Below are 27,270 nucleotides of genomic sequence, written 5' to 3'. Positions count from 1 at the left end.
TGATTGTATTTTATTAAGTCCCCAAATATAAAGAAAAAGATAAGAATTTTTTCTCTGATCATAAACTCATTATGCTTGTGGAATAAACTTTCATTTTTACAATAAAAAGACTTTTTTTTATCTATTCAAATTTCAATACTTCTTAGATATATCTCAGCTTGTTCTTATAATATTCTTTTTAATAACAAATGATAGTAATTAGTTTTGCTTTGAGATAACGGGAATAGTAATATTTCATCAAATAAGCTATAATCTCATTTTTCTACTTATGGGTCATTAATTGCTTTTGTGTGAATTATGATTTTGATGATTTTAAATGTGATTTTCGTGCTCCTAGTTAAGTGACGATTTTGAATATGTGAAATATGTTAGAAACATGTTGTGGGTACTTAAATCTCATTGTTAAATTATGTTGAAATGTTTATTTTGAAGTTTTAACTTAAATTGATGAAAAATGATGTTGTTGTTGATTGTTGGTGAAATCATGATTATATGATATGAATGTTGTTGGGTTTTGTTGATGATGATAATTCATGCATTGGGTGTTGATAAATGTGTTGTTGTGGTTAAGTTGTTGTGTTTTATCACTGTTGTGAAAATAGGTTAAAAACAGAGAAGTTTGATTTTGATGAATTTAAGTGGATTGATGAAGTTGTTAGAATGAATTCGAATGATTAGAATTTCTGTTTTGAATTCTTAAGTTGAAATGTGAAATTGTTTGAGAGAAAATCAGGATTTTGAATAAAAAGTCATTTTAAGCACTTTTGTAAAATAAGTCATTTTAGAGTGGGATGAATTAAGTTGTTTTGAGTTATAAAACCATGTTTTCAAGTGTAATTTGATTGGTCTAAGTGTTTGGGACGTGTTGGTGAAAATGAAATTGAAAACGGATCGAAAATCGGAAATTTACACGTGAAATCGAAAAATCAGCATTTTCTGTCTGTCAGACTGGCACGACCGTGTGGCCTTGTGGCACAGCCATGTGTGTTTTCACATGATTGGGTAGCACGATCGTGCGCCCTGTTGGCACAGCCTTGTGAAATTGTAAAAAAAAAACATAATTGCGCGTGAACTAAAAAGGATAATTAAGGTTGCCCTAGCACTTTAGGAAACAAAACAACAAAAGAAAGTGTGATGCCTTGTGAAATTGTTAAACTTTAGATGGTATTTTTCATGAATAATTGCGCAAAGTCCTATCTCTTCAATTCCTTATTGTCTTATTTGCATTATTTTGAGCAGTACTTTTTTTTCTTAGCTTTTCTTGCTTATCTTTTAAATTATATTGAAGTTTTACCTATAGTTTTGGTTCTTTCTTTGGACTTCTGAGTGGTAAATCTTATGATGACCTTCATATATACTTGCAAGATTCTTGAAACACGAGAGACATATTCAAGAGTGTAAACACTTACTGAGTGGAGATATCCTTTTTGTTCTCTTGTTTTTTTTTATAACTTGTTTCAAAAGTATGGAAGTGAACGAAAGTAGGGATACAAATGAGATATGACATGTATCTTATAATGAGGAGAGAAGGATGAATGAGAGGAGGTAGAGAGAGAAAAAGAGAGAAGGTATAAAGATTGTGGCATGTAGGAAAGGAAATACAAATATGAAAGAAGGAGAGTGAGAGAAGAGGTAGATATTACGATGAAAAATCATGTAGAAATTCCAAGCAAAAAGAGTTTATCTTCTTTCATGTTTTAATCAGGTTTACATAATTTTATGGATTCTTTCGAGGAATTGTTGTTTAGTGAACATAACCCATTGGTCTTGTTCCGAGAGATTCCTTAAAATATTTTTGTAATCCTATAATGTTTCCAAGATATTCAATAATTTAGATGTTAAATCTCATAGTAAGGTTTTTCAGAAGAGTAATGATACATAGACACCCTTAGGTAGCAATACACCCTTTGACACCCACACAAAAATCTGACACATAGTCACGTGGACCCCGCACAAGCACACTTTCTCTTTTCTCTCCTCTTCTCTCTTCCTAATGCATGAGGTGTACAAGGGTGTATGGGAATAAAGGGTGTCTATATTATTGCATAATGAAGTGATTAGTGATGATACAACCTAGTTATATAAGTAACTTGCTGAACAAGTTAGTGACTGTGTTAGTATACAGTTGGTATATGTTAGTTGCAGTAGATCTTTTGTTTCATATATAAGTTGTAATCCTACTTCATTTCAGGTTAATGAGAATTATTCATTCACTTTTGTTTCTTTCATAATATGGTATCAGAGCTTTATTGTTTCAATCTAAACTTTCAAAACAATTTTGGTGTTATGCTGTCAGTCATGCTGTTTTCCTTATTAACAGAGTTTCCACTCCTTTACTTGGTCACAAAACACCTTATCAACTCCTGTATGATTCTTTACCTGACCTTAAACTCTTTAAAGTCTTTGGTTCTCTTTGCTATGCCTCTACTATATTGTCTCACAGATCTAAACTTGACCCTAGAGCCATAAAATGTTGTTTCTTAGGCTACAAGTCAGGTTTCAAGGGTTTTGTTCTTTTTGATTTACATTCTAGAGAAATCTTTATATCTAGAAATGTAATTTTTCATGATCATATTCTTCCTTATCCTCCTTCATCTTAAAAGAATTTGGAATATTTTCCTTTTTCTTCATTCCAACCTTCTGATTCCACTTCTATTTCCACCAAAACTCCTTCTCCTCCTATTGAATCTCCTTCTTCTTCTTCATTTCCACAGAGAATTTCTTCCAGAATTAAGCATTCACCACCACATTTCAAATATTACATCTGTCAATCATCTTCATCCTCATCTCCTAATAATAATACTCATGTTGTTTCTTACCCTATTTCACATTATTTGTCTTATAATAAATTGTCTAATGATCACCTTCATTTTGCTTTGTCTCTCACCACTCACACTGAGCCTAAATCCTATACTGAGGCTAGTAAGTTTGACTGTTGGAACAAGGCTATGGAGACTGAACTTGCTGCTCTTGAACAAACTGGTACTTGGAAATTGGTTGATTTACCTCCTAACATCAAACCAATAGGCTGCAGATGGGTTTATAAGATCAAACATCATGCAGATGGCTCCATAGAAAGATTCAAAGCACGTTTAGTTGCTAAGGGATACAATCAAATTGAGGGTTTAGACTACTTTGATACATACTCACCTGTAGCAAAACTTACAACTGTCAGACTCATTATAGCATTAGCATCTATTCATCATTGGTTTATTCACCAACTTGATGTCAATAATGCTTTTCTTCATGTGGAGTTACAAGAAAATGTGTACTTGCAACTCCCACCAAGTGTCAAATCCGCTAAACCAAATCAGGTATGCAAACTGATTAAATCCCTCTATGGATTGAAGCAAGCTAGCAGAAAATGGTATGAAAAATTGTCATCTTTACTTGTGGCTCAAGGTTTCAAGCAAGCTAATTCAGATCATTCCTTATTCACCAAATCTTCATCCTCAACATTCACTATTCTTCTTGTATATGTGGATGATATCATTCTTGCAGGGAATTCACTTTCTAAATTTCAAAACATCAAAGTGCTCTTTATATTGCAGCCAATCCTGTTTTTCATGAGAGAACAAAACATCTTGAAATAGACTGTCATCTGGTTAGAGAGAAACTTCAAGCTGGTGTGATGAAACTACTTCCAATCACTTCTCATAATCAAATTGCAGATTTTTTCACTAAATCTCTCTTACCTCAGCCTTTTCATACTCTATTATCCAAGTTGGGATTGGTAGATATTTACCAACCTCCATCTTGTGGGAGGCTATTGCATAATGAAGTGATTAGTGATGATACAACCTAGTTATATAAGTAACTTGCTGAACAAGTTAGTGACTGTGTTAGTATACAATTGGTATATGTTAGTTGCAGTAGATCTTTTGTTTCATATATAAGTTGTAATCCTACTTCATTCCAGGTTAATGAGAATTATTCATTCACTTTTGTTTCTTTCATAATATATATATCATTACTCTTTCCAGAAAGAAAGAAAAAAAATCTCATAGTAAGATACAGACCAATGAAGTTGAAGAAACATGACTTGTCTTTGACTCCAACGATTGGTACGGTCTCTTACTTGGGAAAGGAGGTGTCCAAAGTCCAAGTTATATTTAAAGACTACTCAGAAGATTTAAGATAAATACTCTTGTAGAAAGGGAGATTGATGTGATTATAACCTTAATCTTAATAATTAAGTTTATTAAGATTATCAAAACTTAATCTTAATAATTGGCAAATCCTCACCGATCAGTAAAACTAAATATATCCTCAAGGATCACATTAATGTTAAATAACACACCAATATGCAGTGGGATTAAAATTCCTCCAAACTTGCAAGAATATACAAGCAGCAACAACAAATATATGGCAGCAATCGAAAACAAATAAAACACACAAGAGAAAACGGGTTTTGCTTTCACTGTCCTTTTCTCTATTAGGTGCTTACTTTTATCACCCCAAAAAAAAACACTCTCCTAACAACCCTAATACGGCTATTCTCCAATTATTAAGATTAAGATTAAGTTTTATGGCAAATATATATAAATGAAAAAGAGAAATCTCTTATAAGTGTACAAATATTTATAAATCATGAGTACAAGAAGTACTCAAGTCAGTTCCGTAAGTGTAGCTCAGTTGGTAGCTACCAGGGACAATATTTGCAGGGGCCAGATTTGAACCCCGGATTCCCCACTTCTCCACACTTAAAAAAAAAAGTGTGTGATCTGGCCACTAAGCTATTGAAGTACTCAAGCCAAGCAATAACAAAGTCAAAGGAGTTCTCTCACAGTGTAAAACAAGAGTGAAAACTAAAACAACACCTAAAAAGCATCTAACCTCCTATCAGGATGATCAGCCAACCATGGTCGAACAAAAGAAAGAAACAAACTGCATGGTGCATTGTTATTGAGTATTTCAATTATGTTATAATATCTTATGGAGTTTTTGGGGGAACATATCATATGGACTTTTTCAGGGAAGAATGAAACAGGTTATTAGTATCTTAAGATACGTTGCTTGTACTTGATATAATCTAATTGCATCTCGATTTCAATTAAAAATGAATTCAATCACTGCAACTCGATTTTAGATTCATTCTTATAATATTTTAAGATGTGTTGTGTGTATCTATTTTAGATTCAGAATGAATCCCAACATTAATCTCGATTCATTGCAGCATGTAAATTACAATTTATAATAAGAGTTGATGTAAGATTTGGAAAATATACTAGGTCATTAATCATGCTGAGATCGAATATGGATTCACAACTTAGTTTTTTGGCAATTTACAATCATTTAGATTTGGTTTTGTTGCTTCAAAATTTTGATGTGTGCATAAAGTGTTCAAAATTCGGAGCATGGTCACTTCTTTGAACATCATTGTGGAAAATGGATAGCTCAATAAATATGATAGAAATGATTTCCTTAAAAATAATGATATTAAATATGATTATTTGTTCAACCTTTGTTATTCAAAAAATACAAAGCCTTTATTTATTGCTACTCAGACTCGAATGACTATTGTCGGTAATGTAGAGAATTTGGATAAGATTTTTTTTAAACATTAAAATGAACTTCATTGCCAAAATAAAGAGAATACAATCAAAACACTTATATGTTTTTTCCTCAAGAAAAACACATGTTTGAACCTAGGACTTTCAAATCATTAGTAAGACCGATAAAACTTCAAATTTGAGTACAATTCAACCAAATAAACAATTTCAGAACTCCAAATCTACATTTTTATGAAATGACCAATTCAACTACAGTGCATAGGTGAACCAATAACTGGGATCTTCTAGTGATCAGGAACAATTTGTGTACAAGAATCATGAGATATCCATATTTTGAAAAAAATTTAAAGGTGAAACATAAGAAGTTTTGGAGTTATCACTAATAAGAAGAGCCAAATATAGAACCTTCATTTGAGTGTACAGGTTACCAATTCCCCTCACATTCCAATATAGAACCTTCATTTGGAACTAGTGGAGTGGTAAACTCCCCAGAAATGGATTTGATATCAGGCTTGTCACCTTTATTCCAAATCCAAAGACCATGAAGATTAAATTTGCAATATTCCACTCCTTCTCCTTTCAATTATGACAAATGGTTTCAGAAGATCGTGAGGTTCGATGTCACAAGCATTCGCGAGAGCTTGTGCAAAGGTGAGAGTGGCTGTGCGGTTACCAGTACGTGCAGCGGATGGCGGCAGAGAGGCCAATAAAGACCATGGAACAATGATAGCCATGGTTACTTGCGCTCCAAGAAAAGAAATAAACCATGGTTTCAGAATTCAAAGGATTATACATCTGCCACCATTAATGAATCTTTAACGTATATATGAGAAAAACTAAAGATATAATCGTATCTCATCACACAGGTGTCAAAACGGGCTACTCAACCTATTTATGGTCGGTGCCTACGGGCTTCAGGCTTTATCAAAGCGGACAAAAAAATCGTATTTAATGTAGGCTCTAAAATTACTATCCGAGTCCGGCCATGTACAGGCTATGTGGTAAATAGATCAGTCCATATTTATTTTCATTTTTGGAAACAATATTAATAGTCCTACAAAATTTCTTATAAGCATTATTTTTTCAATGTAAAAAACCAAAATAAAAAGAACAAAAGAGTAAATAAAAAAATGAATATGTTTTTGGTGGCACAACCCCATTCAAGCTTACCAATCTTACGGTCTTTTCAAGTTTTACGATTCATAAAAACTTGAATATTTTTTTAAAAAATAATACTCATTTTGGTTTTACATATAAGTAAAAAGTAAAATGTATTTAGTCTAAAATTAAGCTACATACATTTGAGTGTTTTATATTCAAAATTAGAGAAAGTATAAAATAATTATTATTAAATAATATTTTTTATATCCGTTGTTTCAAAGATTAATTGACTTGAGACCGAGTCCTACGAGTGTGCTCTTTCTCAAGGTCATAGGTTCGATAAGACCTTATATTTCCAACACAAGATGTTCCCATAACACAAGCCAATCAAAATACACAGTTCACGTGAATTACATCACTACAACCAAAGACAAGGAAACACAACTTCAAAAGAGCAAAATACAAGAACCGCATAACAAGTCACGATTTAATATAAAATTAAACGATTTTTCACCGACAACGTATATGACGTAACCTCTTTAATCTTATCATTAAAATCAAATAGACAAATATGTTTTTATTTTAAAAAAAAATCAATAAATATGTTAAAAAATTAAATTCACAAAATTTGAATACCAATTTTACCCTTTCATTCCAAAAACAAATGGATAGACATGTAAAATAAAGTGATTCAAAGCTTTTGACAAAGGGTATTAAATGATATTTAGTTATTAATTTTTTTCAAAACAATACTATTTTGGTTTTAAATATAAGTAAATGTATTTAGTCTAAAGCAACATACATTTGACCGTTTTATATTTAATATCCGAGAAAGTATTAAATAATTTTTATAACTATTGATTCGAAGATTAATGGAATTGGGACATAGTGTGTTCTTTCTCGAGGTCACGGGTTTGACTATCTCTGATGTCAATTTGGCGGGATTAGTTTAACTTCTTAAAAGAAAAGGATTAATTGAAGAGTTTTTTTATTGGAAAAGCCAAAAAAAACTAAATTAAATTGATAAGACCATATTTCGGACACAAGAAGTTCACAAAACATAAGTCAATCAAAATACACAATTTACGAGAATTACATCACTCTAACCAAAGACAAGGAAACACAACTTCAAATGAGAAAAATGCAAACCTCATAAGGAGATGTGATTTATTTTTTTTGGTAGATAGACGAAATGGCAAAGTCATTATAAACTCACACAGACAAGTGGAGGTACCGGGGTTCACCCCGGTCATGGCATCCGGCCTAACAATTTCGGCATTTTGCCAGTTGAGCTAGGACTTCTGGATAAGAAGATGTGATTTAATGTATAGTAAAACGACTTTACACCGACAACATATATCACGTAACCTCTTTAATTTTTATCCAACTAGACAAATATGTTTTTATTTAAAAAGTAGATAAATATGTTAAAAAATTAAATTCAAAAAAGTGAATATCAATTTTACCCTTCCCTTCCGAAAACAAATGGATAGATATGTGAGAAAAAAGTGATTTAAAGCTTTTGACAAAGGGTATTAAATGATATTTAGTTATTAATTTTTTTCAAAATAATACTATTTAGATTTTAAATATAAGTAAAGTTTATTTAGTCTAAAGCTACATACATTAGACTGTTTTATTTAAAATCCTAGAAAGTATTAAATAATTGTTATAATTATTGATTCGAAGAGTAATGGAACTAGGATCTAGTGTGTTCTTTCTCAAGGTGACAGATTCGATTATCTCCGATATTATTCGAAGATTAATGGAACTAGGATCTAGTGTGTTCTTTCTCAAGGTGACAGTTCGATTATCTCCGATATTAATTTGACGGGACAAGTTTAACTTCTTAAAAAAAAGATTAATTGAAGAGTTTTTTATTGGAAAAGCCAAAAAAAACTAAATTAAATTGATAAGACATTATTTTCGACACAAGAAGTTCACAAAACATAAGCCAATCAAAATACAGAGTTCATGATAATTACATCAGAGCAACCAAAAGGAAACACAACTTCTAAAGAGCAAAATGCAAACCATATAAGGAGGCGTGGTTTAATATAAAGTAAAACGACTTTACACCGACGACGTATATGGTGTAACCTCTATAATTTTTATCATTAAAAGCAAATAGACAAATATGTTTTTATTTTGAAAAATAGACAAATGTGTTAAAAAAAATAAATTCATAAAATTTAAATACCAATTTTACCCTTCCCTTTTGAATACAAATGGATAGACATGTAAAAAAAAGTGATTCAAAGCTTTTGACAAAGGGTATTAAATAATATTTAGTTATTAATTTTTTAAAAATAATACTATTGTGGTTTTAAATATAAGTAAAATGTAGTCTAAAGCTACATACGTTATACTGTTTTATATTTAAAATCCGAGAAAGTATTAAATATTTTTTGCTAAAAAATAATTTTTATGACTACTGATTCTGAGATTGATTGAACTGAAATCTAGAAGTGTGCTCCTTCTCAAAGTCACGAGTTCGATTATGTCTGATGTCGATTTGGCTAGACTAGTTTAACTTCTAAAAAAAAAAGATTAATAGAAGAGTTTCTTAATGGAAAGGGCAAAGAAATTGAATTAAATTAATAAGACCCTATTTCCGACACAAGAAGTTCACAAAATATAAGTCAATCAAAATACACAGTTCATGAGAATTACATCACCGCAACCAAAAACAAGGAAACACAACTTTAAAAAGCAAAATGCAGAAAACTTGCGAAAAAGTCACAATTTAATGTAAAGTAAAATAAATTTCCACCGACAACATATATCACGTAATCTCTTTAATTGAAAAGTCGAGATTTAATATAAAGTTGAACGACTTTAAACCGACAACACATATAACGTAATCTCTTTAACTTCTTAATAAAAAGATTAATTGAAGAGTTTTTTTTTTTTTTTTGAAAAAGCCAAAGAAACTGGATTAAATTGATAAGACCTTATTTTCGACACATGAATTTCCCAAAACATAAGCCAATCAAAATACATAGTTCACGTGAATTACATCACTACAACTAAAGACAAGGAAACACAACTTCAAAAGAGCAAAGTGCAAGAACCTCATAACAAGTCAAGATTTAATATAAAGGTAAACGACTTTTCACCGACAACGTATATGACGTAACCTCTTTAATTTTATCAGTAAAATCAAATAGACAAATATGTTTTTATTTAAAAAAATAAATTCACAATATTTGAATACTAATTTTATCCTTCCCTTCCGAAAAATAAATGGATAGACGTGGAAAAAAAAAGTAATTCAAAGCTTTTGACAAAGTGTATTAAATGATATTTAGTTATTAATGTTTTTCAAAATAATACTATTTCGGTTTTAAATATAAGTAAAATGTATTTAGTCTAAAGCTACATACGTTTGACTGTTTTATATTTAAAATTTGAGAAAATATTAAATAATTTTTATAACTATTGCTTCGAAGATTAGAGAAACTAGGACCTGGTGTTTTCTTTTCAAGGTCACGGGTTTGATTATCTCTAATGTTAATTTGGCGGGACTAGTTTAAATTCTTAAAAAAAAAAATATTAATTGAAGATTTTTTTTAATAGAAAAGTCAAAGAAACTGAATTAAAAATACACGGTTCACGAGAATTACATCACCGCAATCAAAGACAAGGAAACACAACTTTAAAAGAGTTGCGATTTAATATAAAGAAAAACAACTTTACACCGACAGCGTTTATCACGTAATCTTTTAATTTTTATCATTAAAATCAAATAGACAAATATGTTTTATATTTAAAAAAATAGACAAATACGTTAAAAAATTAAATTCACAAAATTTGAATTCCAATATTACCCTTCCTTTCCGAAAACAAATGGATAAACATGTTAAACTATAAAACTGATTCAAAAGTAAAATGTATTTAGTCTAAGATTAAGCTACATACATTTGATTGTTTTATGTTCAAAATCCGAGAAAGTATTAAATATTTTTTGTTAAATAATAATTTTTATGACTATCGATTCAAAGATTGATTGAACTGAAATCTATGAGTGTGCTCCTTTTTAAGGTCGCGGGTTCGATTATCTTTGATGACGATTTGGCTAGACTGGTTTAACTTCTTAAAAAAAAATTATTGAAGAGTTTCTTAATGGAAAAAGGCAAATAAATTGAATTAAATTAATAAGACCCTATTTCCAACACAAGAAGTTCACAAAACATAAGTCAATCAAAATACACAGTTCACGAGAATTACATCACCGCAACCAAAAACAAGGAAACACAACTTTAAAAGAGATAAATGCAAAAACTTCGCGAAGAGTCGCGATTTAATATAAAATAAAATAACTTTCCACCGACAACATATATCACGTAATCTCTTTAATTGAAAAGTCACGATTTAATATAAAGTTGAACGACTTTAAACCGACAACACATATCAGGTAATCTCTTTAACTTCTTAATAAAAAGATTAATCGAAGAGTTTTTTTAATGGAAAAGCCAAATAAACTTAATTAAATTGATTAGACCTTATTTTCGACACATGAATATCTCAATACATAAACCAATCAAAATACAAGGTTCACGAGAATTACATCACTACAGCCAAAGACAAGGAAATACAATTTCAAAAAGGCAAAATGCAAGAACCTCATAACAAGTCGCGATTTAATATAAATTAAACGACTTAACACCGACAACATGTATCACGTAATTCAAACGACTTTGCACCGACACCATATTTCACATAACTTCTTTAATTTTTATCATTAAAATCAATTAGACAAATTTGATTTTTATTTAAAATATATATAAATATGTTAAAAAATTAAATTCACAAAACTTGAATACCGATTTTACCCTTCCCTTCCTAAAACAAATGGATAAACATGTAAAAAAATCAAATCATAAATGCTAAATACCAATTTTACCCCTACCCTCTTATATGGTAACTGACCATCAACGGTTATATAAGAGTCATTTGGGACAGGTAGAAATCACATCAAAAAAAACCAAACGGGTCCCTGAAAAAAAACATTGTTTTTTTTTTTGTGCAGTCAAGAGAGAAAAAAAGAGGTATGGTGAGAAAGTTTGTTTCAGAATCGATTATTCATTATTTCGTATTTCCAATTCTCTAATAAAAAAAAAAAACTTATTTTTTTTCTTTTTTTTTTTGCAGCGATGGTTCGAGGGAAAGGGAGAGATTATATGCCGAGAAAGAAAATCGTCAATTCCGCGGCATCGACGGCGGTGAAAATATCAAAAGCGGCAGACCCGATGAAAAGCTCGGTTACCGCGGCGGTTAAAGAAATCCGGTACCGCGGTGTAAGGAAGCGACCATGGGGTCGATTCGCTGCTGAGATTAGAGATCCCTGGAAGAAAGCTCGAGTCTGGTTGGGGACCTTTGATACCGCTGAAGAAGCTGCACATGCTTATGATTCAGCCGCGATTAAATTTCGCGCTTCGAAGGCGAAAACTAATTTCCCTATCCCTGAACATATCCTTGCGGCTGAGACTGCAGCTGCGGCCGCTCAGAATCCTCAGCCTTTGGTTGCTGTTGATAACCGTCGGGCTGAGGTTTTGAAATTTGTTGAACCTGAAGTTGTTCAGGTTAATTGGCCTACTTCAAGCAGTATGAGTAGTACTGTTGAATCTTTGAGTGGGCCTAGGATTGTTCAGGTTGTTGGTTCTTCGTCTTCTTCTGCTGTTTCCAGGGTTCCTATTGTTGCTGGTGCTGGTGGTGGAGCTGCTCAACCTGTTGGTGCTGCTGCTGCTCGTGCTGGCAAAAAATTTCATAGTGGCTGTGATTCATCTACATCTGCTGTTGATGATGACGAAAATTGTGTTATTCTCAGTTCTTCTACTGCTTCAGTGAGGAAGCCTATGGTCCAGGCTCCGGCCCAGGCTCATGTTCATGCTCCCGCTCAGGTTCCGGCTCAGGTTCAGGTTCCGGCGCAGGCTCAGGCTCAGGCTCAAGTTCAAGCTCTGGTGTTTGCTATTGATCTGAATTTGCCTCCTCCGATGGATGATGAATAACCTTTATTTGACTGACTTTGATTCATCTTGTATCTTTAGTTCTCATTCTTCCATCCAATATTACTCTCATCCATAATAAAAATAGTCAATTCGAGAATGATCCATAAAAATTAAATATGTCCTCAAGGATCACATTAATGGGAAATAACATAATATAACACACCAATATGTTCTCTAAAAAAAAACCACACCAATATGCAGTGGGATTAAAATTCCTCCAACTTGCAAAAATCTACTGGGAGCAGCAACAAATATATAGCAGCAATCGAAAACAAATAAAACACTAACGTGGAAAACCCCACAATGCAAGGGTAAAAATCATAGGTTGTTCATAGATTTGATAGGCACGAGAGTCTCAGTGTGATGCCCAAATAGTGCTAACAAACAACCAAATCAAAAAATCTTTACAAATGAGAACAACAAAGATGAAAAATACCCAAATAAATTATTTTTCCCACCAACAAAACACTCTCCTAATATCATGACTCATGAGAGATAAGAACTAGAAAATTTGAGTCTTTCTCCACATTGGAAGGGAGCACACTACCGATCCAACACACATCAGTCTGTTAGATCATTAAGATTAAGATTATGTTGATAGATATTACGATTATAACTAATAATGTTGCGTAGTATTGAAAAATAGTGCATGGCCATCAGCGTTATGTTATGTGATAAGGTGAAGGATGATTTAACATGGATAGTTTACGTCTTTGTTGTTAGATATTATGATTAAGTGTTATATTGTGATAAGTGTACAAAGTTGTGGCAATTAGAGGATAGAGTGAATTTACATTTAGTTCTAGGTTGATGATCTTAGCATTTTTTAAGTCTACGTTGCCTTGTTTTTTTTTTTTTTTTTTTTTTATGGCAAATAAATATATATAAATAAATGAAAATGAGAAATCTCTTACAAGTGTATAAACATTTAAAAATCATGAATATAAAAACTATTCAAGTCAAGTAATAATAAAGTCAAAGGAGCTCTCCAACAATAAAACAAAGTAAAAATTGAAAGTTTGAAACAACGCCAAAAAACCATCTAACCTCCTCCTCCTATCAGGATCAACCAATCCTAGTTGAACTGGAGGAAGACTAAAAACAAACCCTACGGTGCATTGTTATTGAGTATTGCAATTATGTTATAATATCTTATGGACTTATTTGGGGTCAGAACGAACCAGGTTAATTAGTATCTTAAGATACGTTGCTTGTACTTGATATAATCTAGTTGCATCTCGATTTTAATAAAAAATGAAATCAATCACTGCATCTCAATTTTGGATTCATTCTTATAATATCTAAGATGTGTTGTGTGTATCTATTTTGGATTCAGAGATGAATCTCAACACTGATCTCGTTTCATTGCAGCATATACATTACGATTTATAATAAGAGTTGATTTAAGATTTAGAAAATATACAAGGTCATTAATCATGTTGAGAATATGGATTCACAATTTAGTTTTTTCAGTTAACAACCTTATAGATTTGGTTTTGTTGCTTCAAAGATCATTTGCATATACACTACACTATCGACACAATGAATTATCTCATACATTTGATCATAAAACTACAAATTTGATGATAATGACAATAAAATTCTTACTCAAAATACAGTATCGACACAATGAATCACTCACATACAATTTAGCAAAGACTTGAAGTACAAATTTGAAGAGTTTTTTAATTGAAAAGATTAATTGAAGTGAGACATATGAGTGTGCTCCTTCTCAAGGTAATCAGTTCGATTATCTCTGATGTCAATTTAGTTGGACTAGTTTAACTTCTTAAAAAAAGATTAATCGAAGAGTTTTTTAATTGAAAAGCCAAATAAACTGAATTAAATTGATAAAACCTTATTTCCGACATAAGAATTTACAAAACATGAGTCAATCAAAATACACATTTCACGAGAATTACATCACCGCAACCAAAAATAAGGAAACACAACTTTAAAGGAGCAAAATGAAGAAACCTCACGAAGAGTCGCAATTTAATATAAAATAAAACTACTTTCCACCGCCAACATATATCACGCAATCTCTTTAACCGAAAAGTCACGATTTAGTGTAAAGTTAAACGACTTTACACTGACAACATATTTCATGTAATCTCTTTAACTTTTATCATTAAAAACAAATAGACAAATTTGTTTTTATTTAAAAAAATATGTTAAAAAATTAAATTCACAAAATTCGAATACCAATTTTACCCTTCACTTCCGAAAACAAATGGATAGACATGGAAAAAAAAGGATTCAAAGCATTTAGTAATATTTTTTTAAAAAAATTATTCTCATTTCGGTTTTAAATATAAGTCAAAAGTAAAATGTATTTAGTCTAAATTACATTTGACTGGTTTATATTTAAAATCCGTGAAAGTATTTAATAATTTTTAGTAAATAATAATTTGTATAACTATTGATTCAAAGATTAATTGAAGTGAGATATAGGAGTGTGCTCCTTATCAAGGTAATGGGCTCAATTGTCTCGGATGTCAATTTGGTTGGACTAGTTTACTTCTTAAAATAAGATTAATCCAAGAGTTTTTTAATTGAAAAGCCAAAGAAACTGAATTAAATTGATAAGCCCTTATTTCAGACACAAGAAGTTTACAAAACATGAGTCAATCAAAATACACAATTCACGAGAATTACATCACCGCAACAAAAAACAAGGAAACACAACTTTAAAAGAGGAAAATGCAAAAACCTCACGTAGAGCCGCGATTTAATATAAAATAAAACGACTTTCCACCGACAACATTTATCATGTAATCTCTTTAATTAAAAAGTCACGATATATTATAAAATTGAACGACTTTACACCGTCAACACATATCACATATTCTATTTAACTTCTTAATAAAAAAAGATTAATTGATGAGTTTATTTAATGGAAAAGCCATACAAACTGAATTAAATTGATAAGACCTTATTTCCAACACATGAATCTCTCAAAACATAAGCCATTGAAAATACACACTTCACGTGAATTACATCCCTGCAACTAAAGACAAGGAAACACAACTTCAAAAGAACAAAATGCAAGAACCTCATAACGAGTTGCGGTTTAATATAAAGTTAAACGACTTTTCGCCGACAACATACATCACGTAAATAAAACGACTTTGAACCGACACCATATCACGTAACTTCATTAATTTTCATCATTAAAATCAAATGACAAGTTTTTTTTTTTTTTAATAGATAAATATGTTAAAAGAATAAATTCACAAAATTTAATTACCAATTTTACCCTTCTCTTCCTAAAACAAATGGACGTTTGGAGGTTGATTAATGTAAATGAGATCATCATCATATGGCCAAGATTGAGAGGCGCGGTGGATGACGTGGAGGACGGTCGACAGGAGTGAGACTTATAATGGTTGTTTCCCTTCATCTTCTCCAACGAATTTGCACCCAAGCCATGTAGAATCGGGCCCGGCTTTGAGGATGTGCAAGGTGCTCAACTAGGCCGGGCCTCCGAATGCTACGGGTCTCTAACGAAAAATAAATCTAATACTCTCTCCCCACTTAAATAAAAAATATATATGTTATATTCTTTTCTTTTTTTAGTACACGTGTGAGTTTTTTTTCTAGACTCTAGTTCTCCTTTTTGTACATGAATCGGATCCTATCAAACCACCCCTAATTTGTATAATCATTTAATCAGTCAATTTGTAAAGTTATTTTATTGAAAGAATCACAACCATAATTTTTTTTCTTCGCATAAACCATTCGTTTTACCATTTTTTTTTTTAATTCCTTTCATGTTTAGAACATCTTCCGATTCTGATTTTTTTTTTAATAAAATTTAGCTACACAAAAAAATTACGTTTTATTTTACTATGGATCTATTTTAAAAAGAGAGTTGAGCCTCCTATTTTACAGAGACGGCCCTGTGTAGAACATAACCGAGAAGGCACGAGAACATCAAAAGTAGCACAACATGCCATAAGAAATTCAACCATGAAGATATCTGTAAGTGATGAAACTTGTCCATTCAGTACTTTTTGTGAAATCAATTCCAACCCTAAAGTTCTTGAGTGATTACTAATCATGAATTTTCAAATTAATACATTCGAGTGCTGATTAGTGGATTACTTTGCGAATATGATACAGGATTCATTGAAACAATAATAATGAGACAAAGAGAGTTTCAATAGAATACCTTGACTTATCAAAATAAGAGAGTTACAATGAAAATATAGCATTCTTATCTAAAAGGAAATAATGATATATAGCATTGTTATTCTCATTGCCTGTCTTAAAAAGTGAGATATTTGGAAGTTGAACCAATTCCACCCATGCTTCCAGTTTTGATGATGCCTGATGAATTACTACTCTTCTTCTGGTTACAATTATTCTTCATTGCTGTGATATTTTTTACCTCAAAACTATTAAGAAAATCTTTCTTTGACTTCTTCATTATGTTGCTGCTCTTCACATTTGATCCAGGTCCGTTGTCTCCAGAAAATCTTCTTTTATTAGGTGGAACTATGGTGCATGTTTTTATTTTCCTGCTTTGTTTTCTTGCATCTTCTTCCTTGTAGCGTTGCGCGAGTCGATCAACTGCTTCATTCTCAGCCTGAGCCATTTTTTTTACCTTAGCCTCATACAGCTGCAACCAAGTGAATGAAACTCTTTTTTCTTTCATCTTCTTAACTACTTCATTAGTGCAATTTATACCAAACTGCTTTTCAAAGAATTTTTTCCACAATTTATCAGTTATAGGGCTCAAATCCATCCCTTCACTTGCCTTCTCAATATGCATCAACTGATCAAGTGTGCAGTGAGGCAAGATTCTCTCAAGCATATGATGATCAACATGACTAACATCTCCAAGGTATTTTACATTATCAATAGCTTTCTCAACACAAAGATCAACCAAAGATGTTTGATCCTTTCTCTTCATCATAACAGGATTCCTTTGAAACAACGATGGCTTCTTTCTTGCAGATATTTCATCCCTTCTCATCATAATAACTGACTGAATTCACAAAAGTGAACTGAAAACAAGGAACAGCGAATATTAGTAGATACTGACTTTGCAAATATTCTTCTCTTTTTTGGTGCAACCCTAACGGAGGCTTCCATTCTATATATAGTATCAACTATCAAATATGTTTGATTTTCAAAGAAATAAGATTCGATTTATTTTTAAAACAAATCTTTCTACGATATATTTTTAAAACGATCTTTCTAGGTGTAACAAAAAAAAAATCTTTCTATTAACCGGGAAAAAAAAAAAAGACGTAACAAATATTTTGAATAGATAATAAATATTTTGCATTTTCATATTGTAACAAATTATGTACTTATCTTTTTCAATGATGCCACCAATATAAAAACTATTGAGCTTAACTCAGCTGGTAGGGATATTGCATATTATATGCAGGGACCGGGGTTTGAACCCCGGACACTCAACTTCTCCACATTTATATGTGTGAGCTATAGCATAAAAAACACATATTTCAACCCTGTAATTAATTTGAGCCCTGTAATTTGAGTTTATTATTATTTTTTACCCTGTAATATAGTTGAAGTCCAAAAAAATATTTAGAGGTAGAATTTTTTCATGATTTTGTTCAGGCATATGTTTAGGACATTAAAATATGTCATTACACAAAAAATTAGAATTTTTCAACTAAGGACGAATTACTTATGAATTTTAGAAACGTTAAAAACTCAAAAAACAAAATAATGAAAACCAATATAATATATACATTCATTAGGGGTGGAAAATATAGATTTGTAGTAGTTGACAACAAGATCTTCAATAGATTCAGCAGTACGTTAAAAACATAATTCTAACTATTTTGTGAAAGTGGGTGTTCGTAGCTATGCCATCTTTGAATTTATGGACCCTTGACTTTTCCTTCCAAAACTGATATTGAATGGTAGAGCATAATGTAATTTCCACTACTAAAAAAACAAAAATTAGTGAGGAAAATTTTGTGAGGGAAAACGTGAAATCCTTCTCTAATTCCTTCATTAAATTTTACGACCATAGAATTTGTGAGGAATTTCATTTTTTCCATCACTAATTTCCCTCGCTAATTTTGTTTTTTCTAGTAGTGGAAATTGAGCATGTACTTCCATAGCTTACATGTCCTCATAATAGTTAGAGTTCAAAAAAATTTGTATTCTCTCAACCTTAGTATTAGAAATGTTAACATTAGTGACAATATCTTCAGAGACTTCTTTTCAAAGCACTTTTTTAAGGTTTTCAACTTAATTTGCATAGGTGAACGAATAATTGGGATATTCCGGTACCGGTGATCATAAACAATTTGTGTACAAGAATCATGAGATGTCAATATTTTGAAAATTTTAAAAGGTGAAGCATAACAAGTGTTGGAGTTATCACCAATAAGAAGAAGAGGATGATCAAAGAAAACTTTGGTGAGAGTGCAATAACTGATGTTATTCCATAAATAATTTCAAGATGTTCTATGTGAACAATTTATTTGGTATTATTATGACTGGCCATATGAAAAAAGAGGAACCTGCAATGACCATGACATTATGCTATCATTTTGAAAATCTTGTGGCTCTTCCCGAATAATTTCAAGATGTTGATTTTGTACACTCTCAGGCATCTGGATCAAACGAGTAAGACGCCTTCGTCAGCAAAGTTATCATATCGAATATTTTTATTATCATTTTTCTGAAGATCATCAGAGCTCTTAACACGAACATCGTCATTCTCATTCAAACAATCTTTCTTTTGATGTTTTTTGCATTGATTCAAAGGATGTCCAATCATACAACGATTAGCGCAATAACGAGGAAGTTTCTCCTACAAGAACAAGACATCCACATAAAAAGCATACTTTTATCGTTTAATTATAATGTCATCGTAAATACGCTTAGACAAATCAAGATCAACGAGATCCTAACATAATGGCCAAAGGTTCTGTTCTGGAAAAAACTTCTCCCAAGAGGAATCAGCTTCATTCTGCCAATATGCTTCCATAGAGTTGTCAACTTTGAATAAAGATCGTGAGATGTGATAGGCCTGTCACCTTTATTCAAAATCCAACGACCATGAAGAATAAATTTTCAATCTTCCACTCCTTTCAATTATGACAAATGGTTTCAGAAGATCGTGAGGTTCAATGTCACAAGCATTCGCAAGAGCTTGTGCAAAGGTCTGAGTAGTTGTGCGGTTGCCAATAGGCATAGCGGATGGCGGCAGAGAGGCCAAAAAAGACCATGGCACAATGTTAGCCATGGTTACTTGCGCTCCAAGAAAATCAATAAAACCATGATTTCAGAATTCAAAGGATAATATATATGCTACCGTTTATGAGTCTTAAACGTATATATGAGGAAAACTAAAGATATAATCTTATCTCATCACTAGAGGTATCAAAACAGGTTACCCGACCCAATTAAGGTCGGTGCTATCAGGCTTTATCAAAAGTGGACAAAAAACCCTATTTAATGTGGGCTCCAAAATTACTATTTGAGTCCGGCCATGTACATGCTACGTGCTAAATAGATCAGTCCATATCTATTTTCATTTTTGGAAACAATATTGAAAGTCCTACAAAATTTCTTATAAGCATTATTTTTCAATGTAAAAAAACAAAAGAGTAAATTAAAAAATGAATGTTTTTGGTGGCGTAACCCATTCAAGTTTACCAAACTTACTGTCTTTTCAAGTTTTATGATTCATAAAAACTTCAACTTTTTAAAAAAAAATAATACTTGTTTCAGTTTTACATATAATTTTTCAATGTAAAAAACAAAAAGAGTAAATAAAAAAAAATGAATGTTTTTGGTGGCGCAACCCATTTGGCCTTTTCAACTTTTACGATTCATAAAAACTTGAACTTCTTTTAAAAAATATACTCATTTTGGTTTTACATATAAGTAAAAAAGTAAAATGTCTTTTAGTCTAAAATTAAGTTATGTACATTTGAGTGTTTTATATTTAAAATCAAAGAAAGTATTAAATAATTTTTATATATGTTGTTTCAAAGGTCACAGGCTCGATTATCTCTAATGTTAATTTGGCTGAACTAGTTTAACTTCTTAAAAATGATAGATTGAAGAGTTTTTTTATTGAAAAAAAAAAACTGAATTAAATTGATAAAACCTTATTTCCAACACAAGAAGTTCACAAAACATAAGCCAATCAAAATAGTTCACGAGAATTACATCACCACAACCAAAGTGAAGGAAACACATCTTTAAAATAGCAAAATGCAAGAACCTCATAAGGAGATGCGATTTAATATAAAGTAAAACGACTTTACACCGACAACGTATATCATGTAACCTCTTTAATTTTTTTGATTAAAATCAAATAGACAAATATGTTTTTATTTTTAAAAAAAAAAAAGATAGACATGGTAAAAAAAAATTAAATTCACAAAATTTCTCTTCCGAAAACAAATGGATAGACAATTAGACATGTAAAAAATACTGATTCAAAGATTTTGACAACGGATATTAAAGGGTATTAAAAATAATACTCATTTTGGTTTTAAATATAAGTTAAAATTAAAATGTATTTAGTCTAAACTTAAGCTACATGCATTTGACTGTTTTTTATTTAAAATCCGAGAGAGTATTAAATGATTTTTATAACAATTGTTTCAAAGATTAACTGAATTGGGATATAGGAGTGTGCTCATTCTTAAGATAACGGGTTCGATTATCCTGATGTCATTTTGTTTTGACTAGTTTATCTTCTTAAAAGAAGATTAGTTGAATAGTTTTTTAATTGAAAAGTCAAAGAAATATAATTAAATTGATAAGACCTTATTTCTGTCACAAGAAAATAGCAAAACATAAGTCGATCAAAAGTTACGGTTCACGAGAATTACATCACTCAACCAAAAACAAGGAAACACAACTTTAAAAGGACAAAATGCAGAAACCTCTCGAAGAGTCGCGATTTGATATAAAGTTAAATGACTTTACACCAATAACATATATCACGTAATCAGTTTAATCAAAAAGTTGTGAGTCAGTATAAAGTATAACGACTTGACATCGACAACACATATCGCGTAGAGAAATGATATTTGTACAACCACTTTGTGACAACTTCTTGACAACTTTCTCTCTCATACTCACATTATATTTTTATTCTCTCTCTTACTTTTTCCCTCTTCATTATTTTTTACCAATGAAAAATTAGAAAAAAGAAATTGTCACAAAAATTGTTTAAAACGGTTGTTCAAATATCATTACTCTATCACGTAATCTCTTAACTTTTATCATTAGAATAAAATAGACAAATTTCTTTTTATTTTAAAAAAATAGATAAATATTGATCGTACCTGATCAGAAGGTGACTGCCGGTGTCGTGAATGTGGTGGTTGTGACTGTAGTTGAATACATCAGAATGCTTTTGGGAGCGGATGGGGGGTGTGTACCTGCAGGCACTCCGACGCTCAAGTTAGTAGAGATCAGAGAGTGAGGGTTTGAGAGGAAGAAAGATTCTACCTTGGGGACTGCATTGAGTCCCCTATTTATAGAGGTGGAGGGCTGCAGAGCCGTTGTAATGGCACACCTAACTCTGACGGTTACGAAATCGTGGAAAGTGTAACCACCTGCGATTTTATTGCGAGAACGTGGAAAGAGACGTTGGGGTTCGTTTGAACTAGTCTCTTTCGTTCCGTGCACCCCCTAGCGTGGAAGGGGTGTGTCGCGGGTAATTTTGCCAAACGTGGTGTTTAGGCTTTGGAGTGTATTGGGCCTAAGTAAATGGGTCAAAGATCCTTTTAGCCAGTCTAGAACAAATATGTTAAAAAATTAAATTCACAAAATTTAAATCTCAATTTTACCCTTCCCTTCCTAAAACAAATGGATAAACATGTATAAAAAGGGATTCAAAGCTTTTGACAAAGGGTATTAAATGATATTTTGTTTTGTTTTTTTAAATTATTCCCATTTCGGTTTTAAATAGAAGTCAAAAGTGAAATGTATTTAGTCTAAAAATACATTTGACTTATTTATATTTAAAATCCTTGAAAGTATTTAATAATTTTTAGTAAATAATAATTTGTATAACTATTTTTTGAACAGACAATTTTTATAATTATTGATTAAAAGATTAATTGAAGTGAGACATAGGAGTATGCTCATTCTCAAGGTAATGAGTTCAATTATCTCTGATTTTAATTTGGTTGGACTAGTTTAACTTTTTAAAAAAAGATTATTCAAAGAGGTTTTTAATTGAAAAGCCAAAGAAACTGAATTAAATTGATAAGACCTTATTTCCGACATAAGTTTACAAAACATGATTCAATCAAAATACACATTTCCCGAGAATTACATCACCGCGACCAAAAATAAGGAAACACAACTTTAAAGAGCAAAATGCAGAAAACTCACGAAGAGTCGCAATTTAATATAAAATAAAACTACTTTCCACCGCCAACATATATCATGTAATCTCTTTAACCGAAAAATCACAATTTAATATAAATTTAAACAACTTTACACTGACAACATATATCATGTAATCTCTTTAACTTTTATCATTAAAATCAAATAGACAAATTTGTTTTTATTTAAAAAAATATGTTAAAAAATTAAATTCACAAAATTCGAATACCAATTTTATCCTTCCCCCTTCCAAAAACAAATGGATAGACATGAAAAAAAGGGATTCAAAGCATTTAGTTAATATTTTTTAAGAAAAAGTTATTCTCATTTCGGTTTTAAATATAAGTCAAAAGTAAATATATTTAGTCTAAAAATACATTTGACTGGTTTATATTTAAAATCCGTGAAAGTATTTAATAATTTTTAGTAAATAATAATTTGTATAACTATTGATTCAAAGATTAATTGAAGTGAGACACCTAGTGTGCTCCTTATCAAGGTAATGGGTTCAATTGTCTCTGATTTCAATTTGGTTGGACTAGTTTACTTCTTAAAAAAAAGATTGATCGAAGAGTTTTTTAATTGAAAAGCCAAAGAAACTGAATTAAATTGATAAGCCCTTGTTTTCGACACAATAAGTTTACAAAACATGAGTCAATCAAAATACACAATTCACGAGAATTACATCACGCAACCAAAAACAAGGAAACACAACTTTAAAAGAGCAAAATGCAAAAACCTCGCGAAGAGTCTCGATTTAATATAAAATAAAACTTTCCACCGACAACATTTATCATGTAATCTCTTTAATTGAAAAGTCGCGATATATTATAAAGTTGAACAACTTAACACCGACAACACATATCACGTATTCTCTTTAACTTCTTAATAAAAAGATTAATTGAAGAGTTTTTTTAATGGAAAAACCAAACAAACTAAATTAAATTGATAAGACCTTATTTCCGACACATGAATCTCTCAAAACATAAGCCATTGAAAATACATACTTCACGTGAATTACATTAGTGCAACCAAAGACAAGGAAACACAACTTCAAAAGAGCAGAATGCAAGAACCTCATAACGAGTTGTGATTTAATATAAAGTTAAACGACTTTTCGCCGACAACATACATCACGTAAATAAAACGACTTTGAACCGACACCATATCACGTAACTTCTTTAATTTTTATCATTAAAATCAAATAGACAAATTTGTTTTTTTTTTTAAATAGATAAATATGTTAAAAGAATAAATTCACAAAATTTAAATACCAATTTTACCCTTCTCTTCCTAAAATAAATGGATAAACATGTAAAAAATTTAAAATCATTAATTCTAAATACCAATTTTACCCTTACCCTCTTATATGGTAACTGACCATCAACGGTTATATAAGAGTCATTTGGGACAGGTAGAAATCACATCAAAAAAACCAAACGGGTCCCTAAAACAAAAAAGTTTGTAACTTGAGAGAATAAAAAAAAAATTGTTTTTTTTTTTGCGCTGTCAAGAGAGAAAAAAAGAGGTATGGTGAAGAAAGTTTGTTTCAGAATCGGATTATTCATTATTCATATTTTCAATTCTCTAATAAAAAAAGAACTTATTTTTTTTTCTTCTTTTTCTTTTTTGCAGCGATGGTTCGAGTTAAGGGAAGAGATTATATGCCGAGAAAGAAAATCGTAAATTTACCAGTGGTAGCTCGATACGCCGCGGGATCTACAGCGGTGGGAAAATCAGAAGCGGCAGAACCGATGAAGAGCTCGGTTACGGTGAAAGAAATCCGCTACCGCGGCGTTAGAAAGCGACCATGGGGTCGATTCGCTGCTGAGATTAGAGATCCCTGGAAGAAAACCCGTGTATGGTTAGGGACTTACGATACCGCAGAACAAGCCGCACTTGCGTATGATTCAGCCGCGATTAAATTTCGCGCTTCGAAGGCGAAAACTAATTTCCCTATTCCTGAACATATTCTTGCGGCTGCGGCTGAGACTGCAGCCGTGGCCGCTCAAAATCCTCAGCCTCCGGCTGCTGTTGATAACCGGCCGGCTGAGGTTTTGAAATTTGTTGAGCCAGATGTTGTTCAGGTTAATTGGCCTACTTCAAGCGGTATGAGTAGTACCGTTGAGTCTTTCAGTGGGCCTAGGATTGTTCAGCTTGTTGGTTCTTCGTCTTCTTCTGTTGTTTCCAGGGTTCCTACTGTTGGTGGTGGTGCTGGTGGTGGAGTTGCTCAAGCTGTTGGTGGTGCTGGTGCTGGTGCTGGTGAAGATTTTCATAGTGGTTGTGATTCATCTTCATCTGTTGTTGATGATGACGAAGATTGTGTTATTCTCAGTTCTTCTGCCGCTTCAGTGAGGAAGCCTCCGGTCCAGGCCCATGCTCTGGCCCAAGCTCAGGTTCATGCTCAGGCTCAGGTGTTTGCTATTGATTTGAATTTACCTCCACCAATGGATGATGAAGAAGTGATCCGCGTCACTACCCTGTGTCTCTGACTCCCCGCCGCTGCCTGTGGACCAATCTGCTGAAGAGATGTTTTTTATGTTTTAATTTTATGAATGTAGTTTATTGAGGCTGGGAAAAAAATAAGAGAACTTTACATTGTTAGATTATTAAGATTATGATGATAGATTGAGATCATTATAAGTATGGTTATGATTATGATGATGCTGTTGTTGTTGTAGATTATTATAATTGAAATAGAGCATGGCCATTTTGTTATGTGATAAGTGATAAAGTTTATAATCAACTTGGATGGTTATATCTTTGTTGTTGTAACTTTATGTGGATCCTGTCATGTAACATTGAAATGGAATGGCATATTTGATCTGAAATCTTGTTAGTGTTCTTTCTCTGTTATCTCTCTCTTTTATATATATCTTTGGTGTAATTACATGTATACAAAAACTATGGCAAACAGATGATAGAATGAATTTATACAAATTACCTATACTTTGCTTGTTGCTCTTAATATTTGTTTAATCTACATTGCATTTCCAATGAGTGTTGTAATTCTGTTATGAATTCAATCATTGCAAATTGTTATGCAAATCTATTCTGGATTTAGAGATTCATTGCAACCCTGATATTTGATTCATTGCAGTATGTATTCTTATGATTTAGAATGAGATTTGATTTAAGATTTGGAAAATATACTAGCTCATTAACCATGTTTCAGATCTGAATTCACAATTCAGTTCTTAATTAGCTTTTTAGATTTGGTTTTTTTTTTTCCTGCAAAATCTGAATTCACAATTTAGTTTTTCATTAGCTTTTTAGATTTTGTTTTGTTCCTGCAAGATCTTTGATGAGTGTATAAAGGGTTTGAACATTGGAGCAGGTCGTGGAAAATGGAAACATCCATAGATATGACATTAGATATGGTAATCTATTCAGTCATTGTTCATGTTATTCAAAAAAATTTAGTCTTTGTTTATTGCTACTGTCGAGTCTCGCTGGCAATGTAGAGAAACCGGATAAGATAAAGGTTTTTTGAATTAAAGTAGGGGACACACTCCCTGAAATCAAGCTATGCAAAATATCCTCAACATTTTAGTTTGCATTTTTAAGAAAATCGCTTGCAAATGCTTCTGTCCTAATAAAATGCAGGTTCTATTCCACTCAATAAGAGAGTCGGTGATAGAAAGTGAGTATTCGTAATACATCAAGTTTGAGAAGCTATCATCATACTTAATTGAATTAAATTGGACTAGATATGGATCAAATACATTTGACATTTTACTTTTTTTAAGACAACAAATAACTGTTTTGGTTGAATTAAATTGATAAGCCTTATTTCCGATACAAGAAGTTCACAAAACATAAGCCAATCAAAATGTACACGAGAATTACATCACTACAACCAAAGACAAATAAACACAACTTCAAAAGAGCAAAATGCAAGAACCTTATAACGAGTAGGGATTTAATATAAAGTTAAACGGCTTTACACCGATATCATTTATCACGTGAGTAAAACGACTTTGCACCGACACCATATAGCATGTAACTTCTTTAATTTTTATCATTAAAATCAAGTAGACAAATATATTTTTTATTCAACTAGGACCTAGGAGTGCGCTCTTTCTCAAAGTCGCAGGTTTGATTATCTCAGATGTCTATTTGGATGGACTAATTTAACTTCTTAGAAAAATATTAATTGAAGTGTTTTTGGTCCCTATAAATTTATCTCAATCAAAATACATAGTTTACGAGAATTACATCACCGTAACCAAAGACAAGGAAACACAACTTCAAAAGAGCATAATGCAAGAACCTAATAATGAGTCGCGATT

General features: G+C 31.6%; 3 protein-coding genes across 3 annotated transcripts; 2 read left to right on the top strand and 1 right to left on the bottom strand.

Moving 5' to 3' along the window:
* The first annotated feature begins 11,584 nt into the window (after positions 1 to 11,584).
* On the top strand, positions 11,585 to 12,722 carry LOC11429515 (ethylene-responsive transcription factor 3). Its single transcript, XM_003616816.4, has 2 exons — positions 11,585 to 11,665; positions 11,769 to 12,722. Exon 2 carries the CDS (start codon positions 11,771 to 11,773, stop codon positions 12,623 to 12,625), a length of 855 nt encoding a protein of 284 aa, XP_003616864.1. The 5' UTR covers positions 11,585 to 11,665; positions 11,769 to 11,770; the 3' UTR covers positions 12,626 to 12,722.
* Positions 12,723 to 16,881: 4,159 nt separating this feature from the next.
* LOC11431234 (transcription elongation factor B polypeptide 3) lies at positions 16,882 to 17,592 on the bottom strand. The gene has a single exon (XM_039834134.1). It carries the CDS (start codon positions 17,544 to 17,546, stop codon positions 16,896 to 16,898), a length of 651 nt encoding a protein of 216 aa, XP_039690068.1. The 5' UTR covers positions 17,547 to 17,592; the 3' UTR covers positions 16,882 to 16,895.
* Positions 17,593 to 24,401: 6,809 nt separating this feature from the next.
* LOC11431233 (ethylene-responsive transcription factor 3) lies at positions 24,402 to 25,817 on the top strand. Its single transcript, XM_003616813.4, has 2 exons — positions 24,402 to 24,506; positions 24,614 to 25,817. Exon 2 carries the CDS (start codon positions 24,616 to 24,618, stop codon positions 25,468 to 25,470), a length of 855 nt encoding a protein of 284 aa, XP_003616861.1. The 5' UTR covers positions 24,402 to 24,506; positions 24,614 to 24,615; the 3' UTR covers positions 25,471 to 25,817.
* Positions 25,818 to 27,270: the final 1,453 nt, after the last annotated feature.

This window comes from Medicago truncatula, chromosome 5 (genome assembly GCF_003473485.1).
Source record: "Medicago truncatula cultivar Jemalong A17 chromosome 5, MtrunA17r5.0-ANR, whole genome shotgun sequence".
Classification (NCBI taxonomy): Eukaryota; Viridiplantae; Streptophyta; class Magnoliopsida; order Fabales; family Fabaceae; genus Medicago; species Medicago truncatula.
This window is presented reverse-complemented; position numbering and strand designations above follow the sequence as displayed.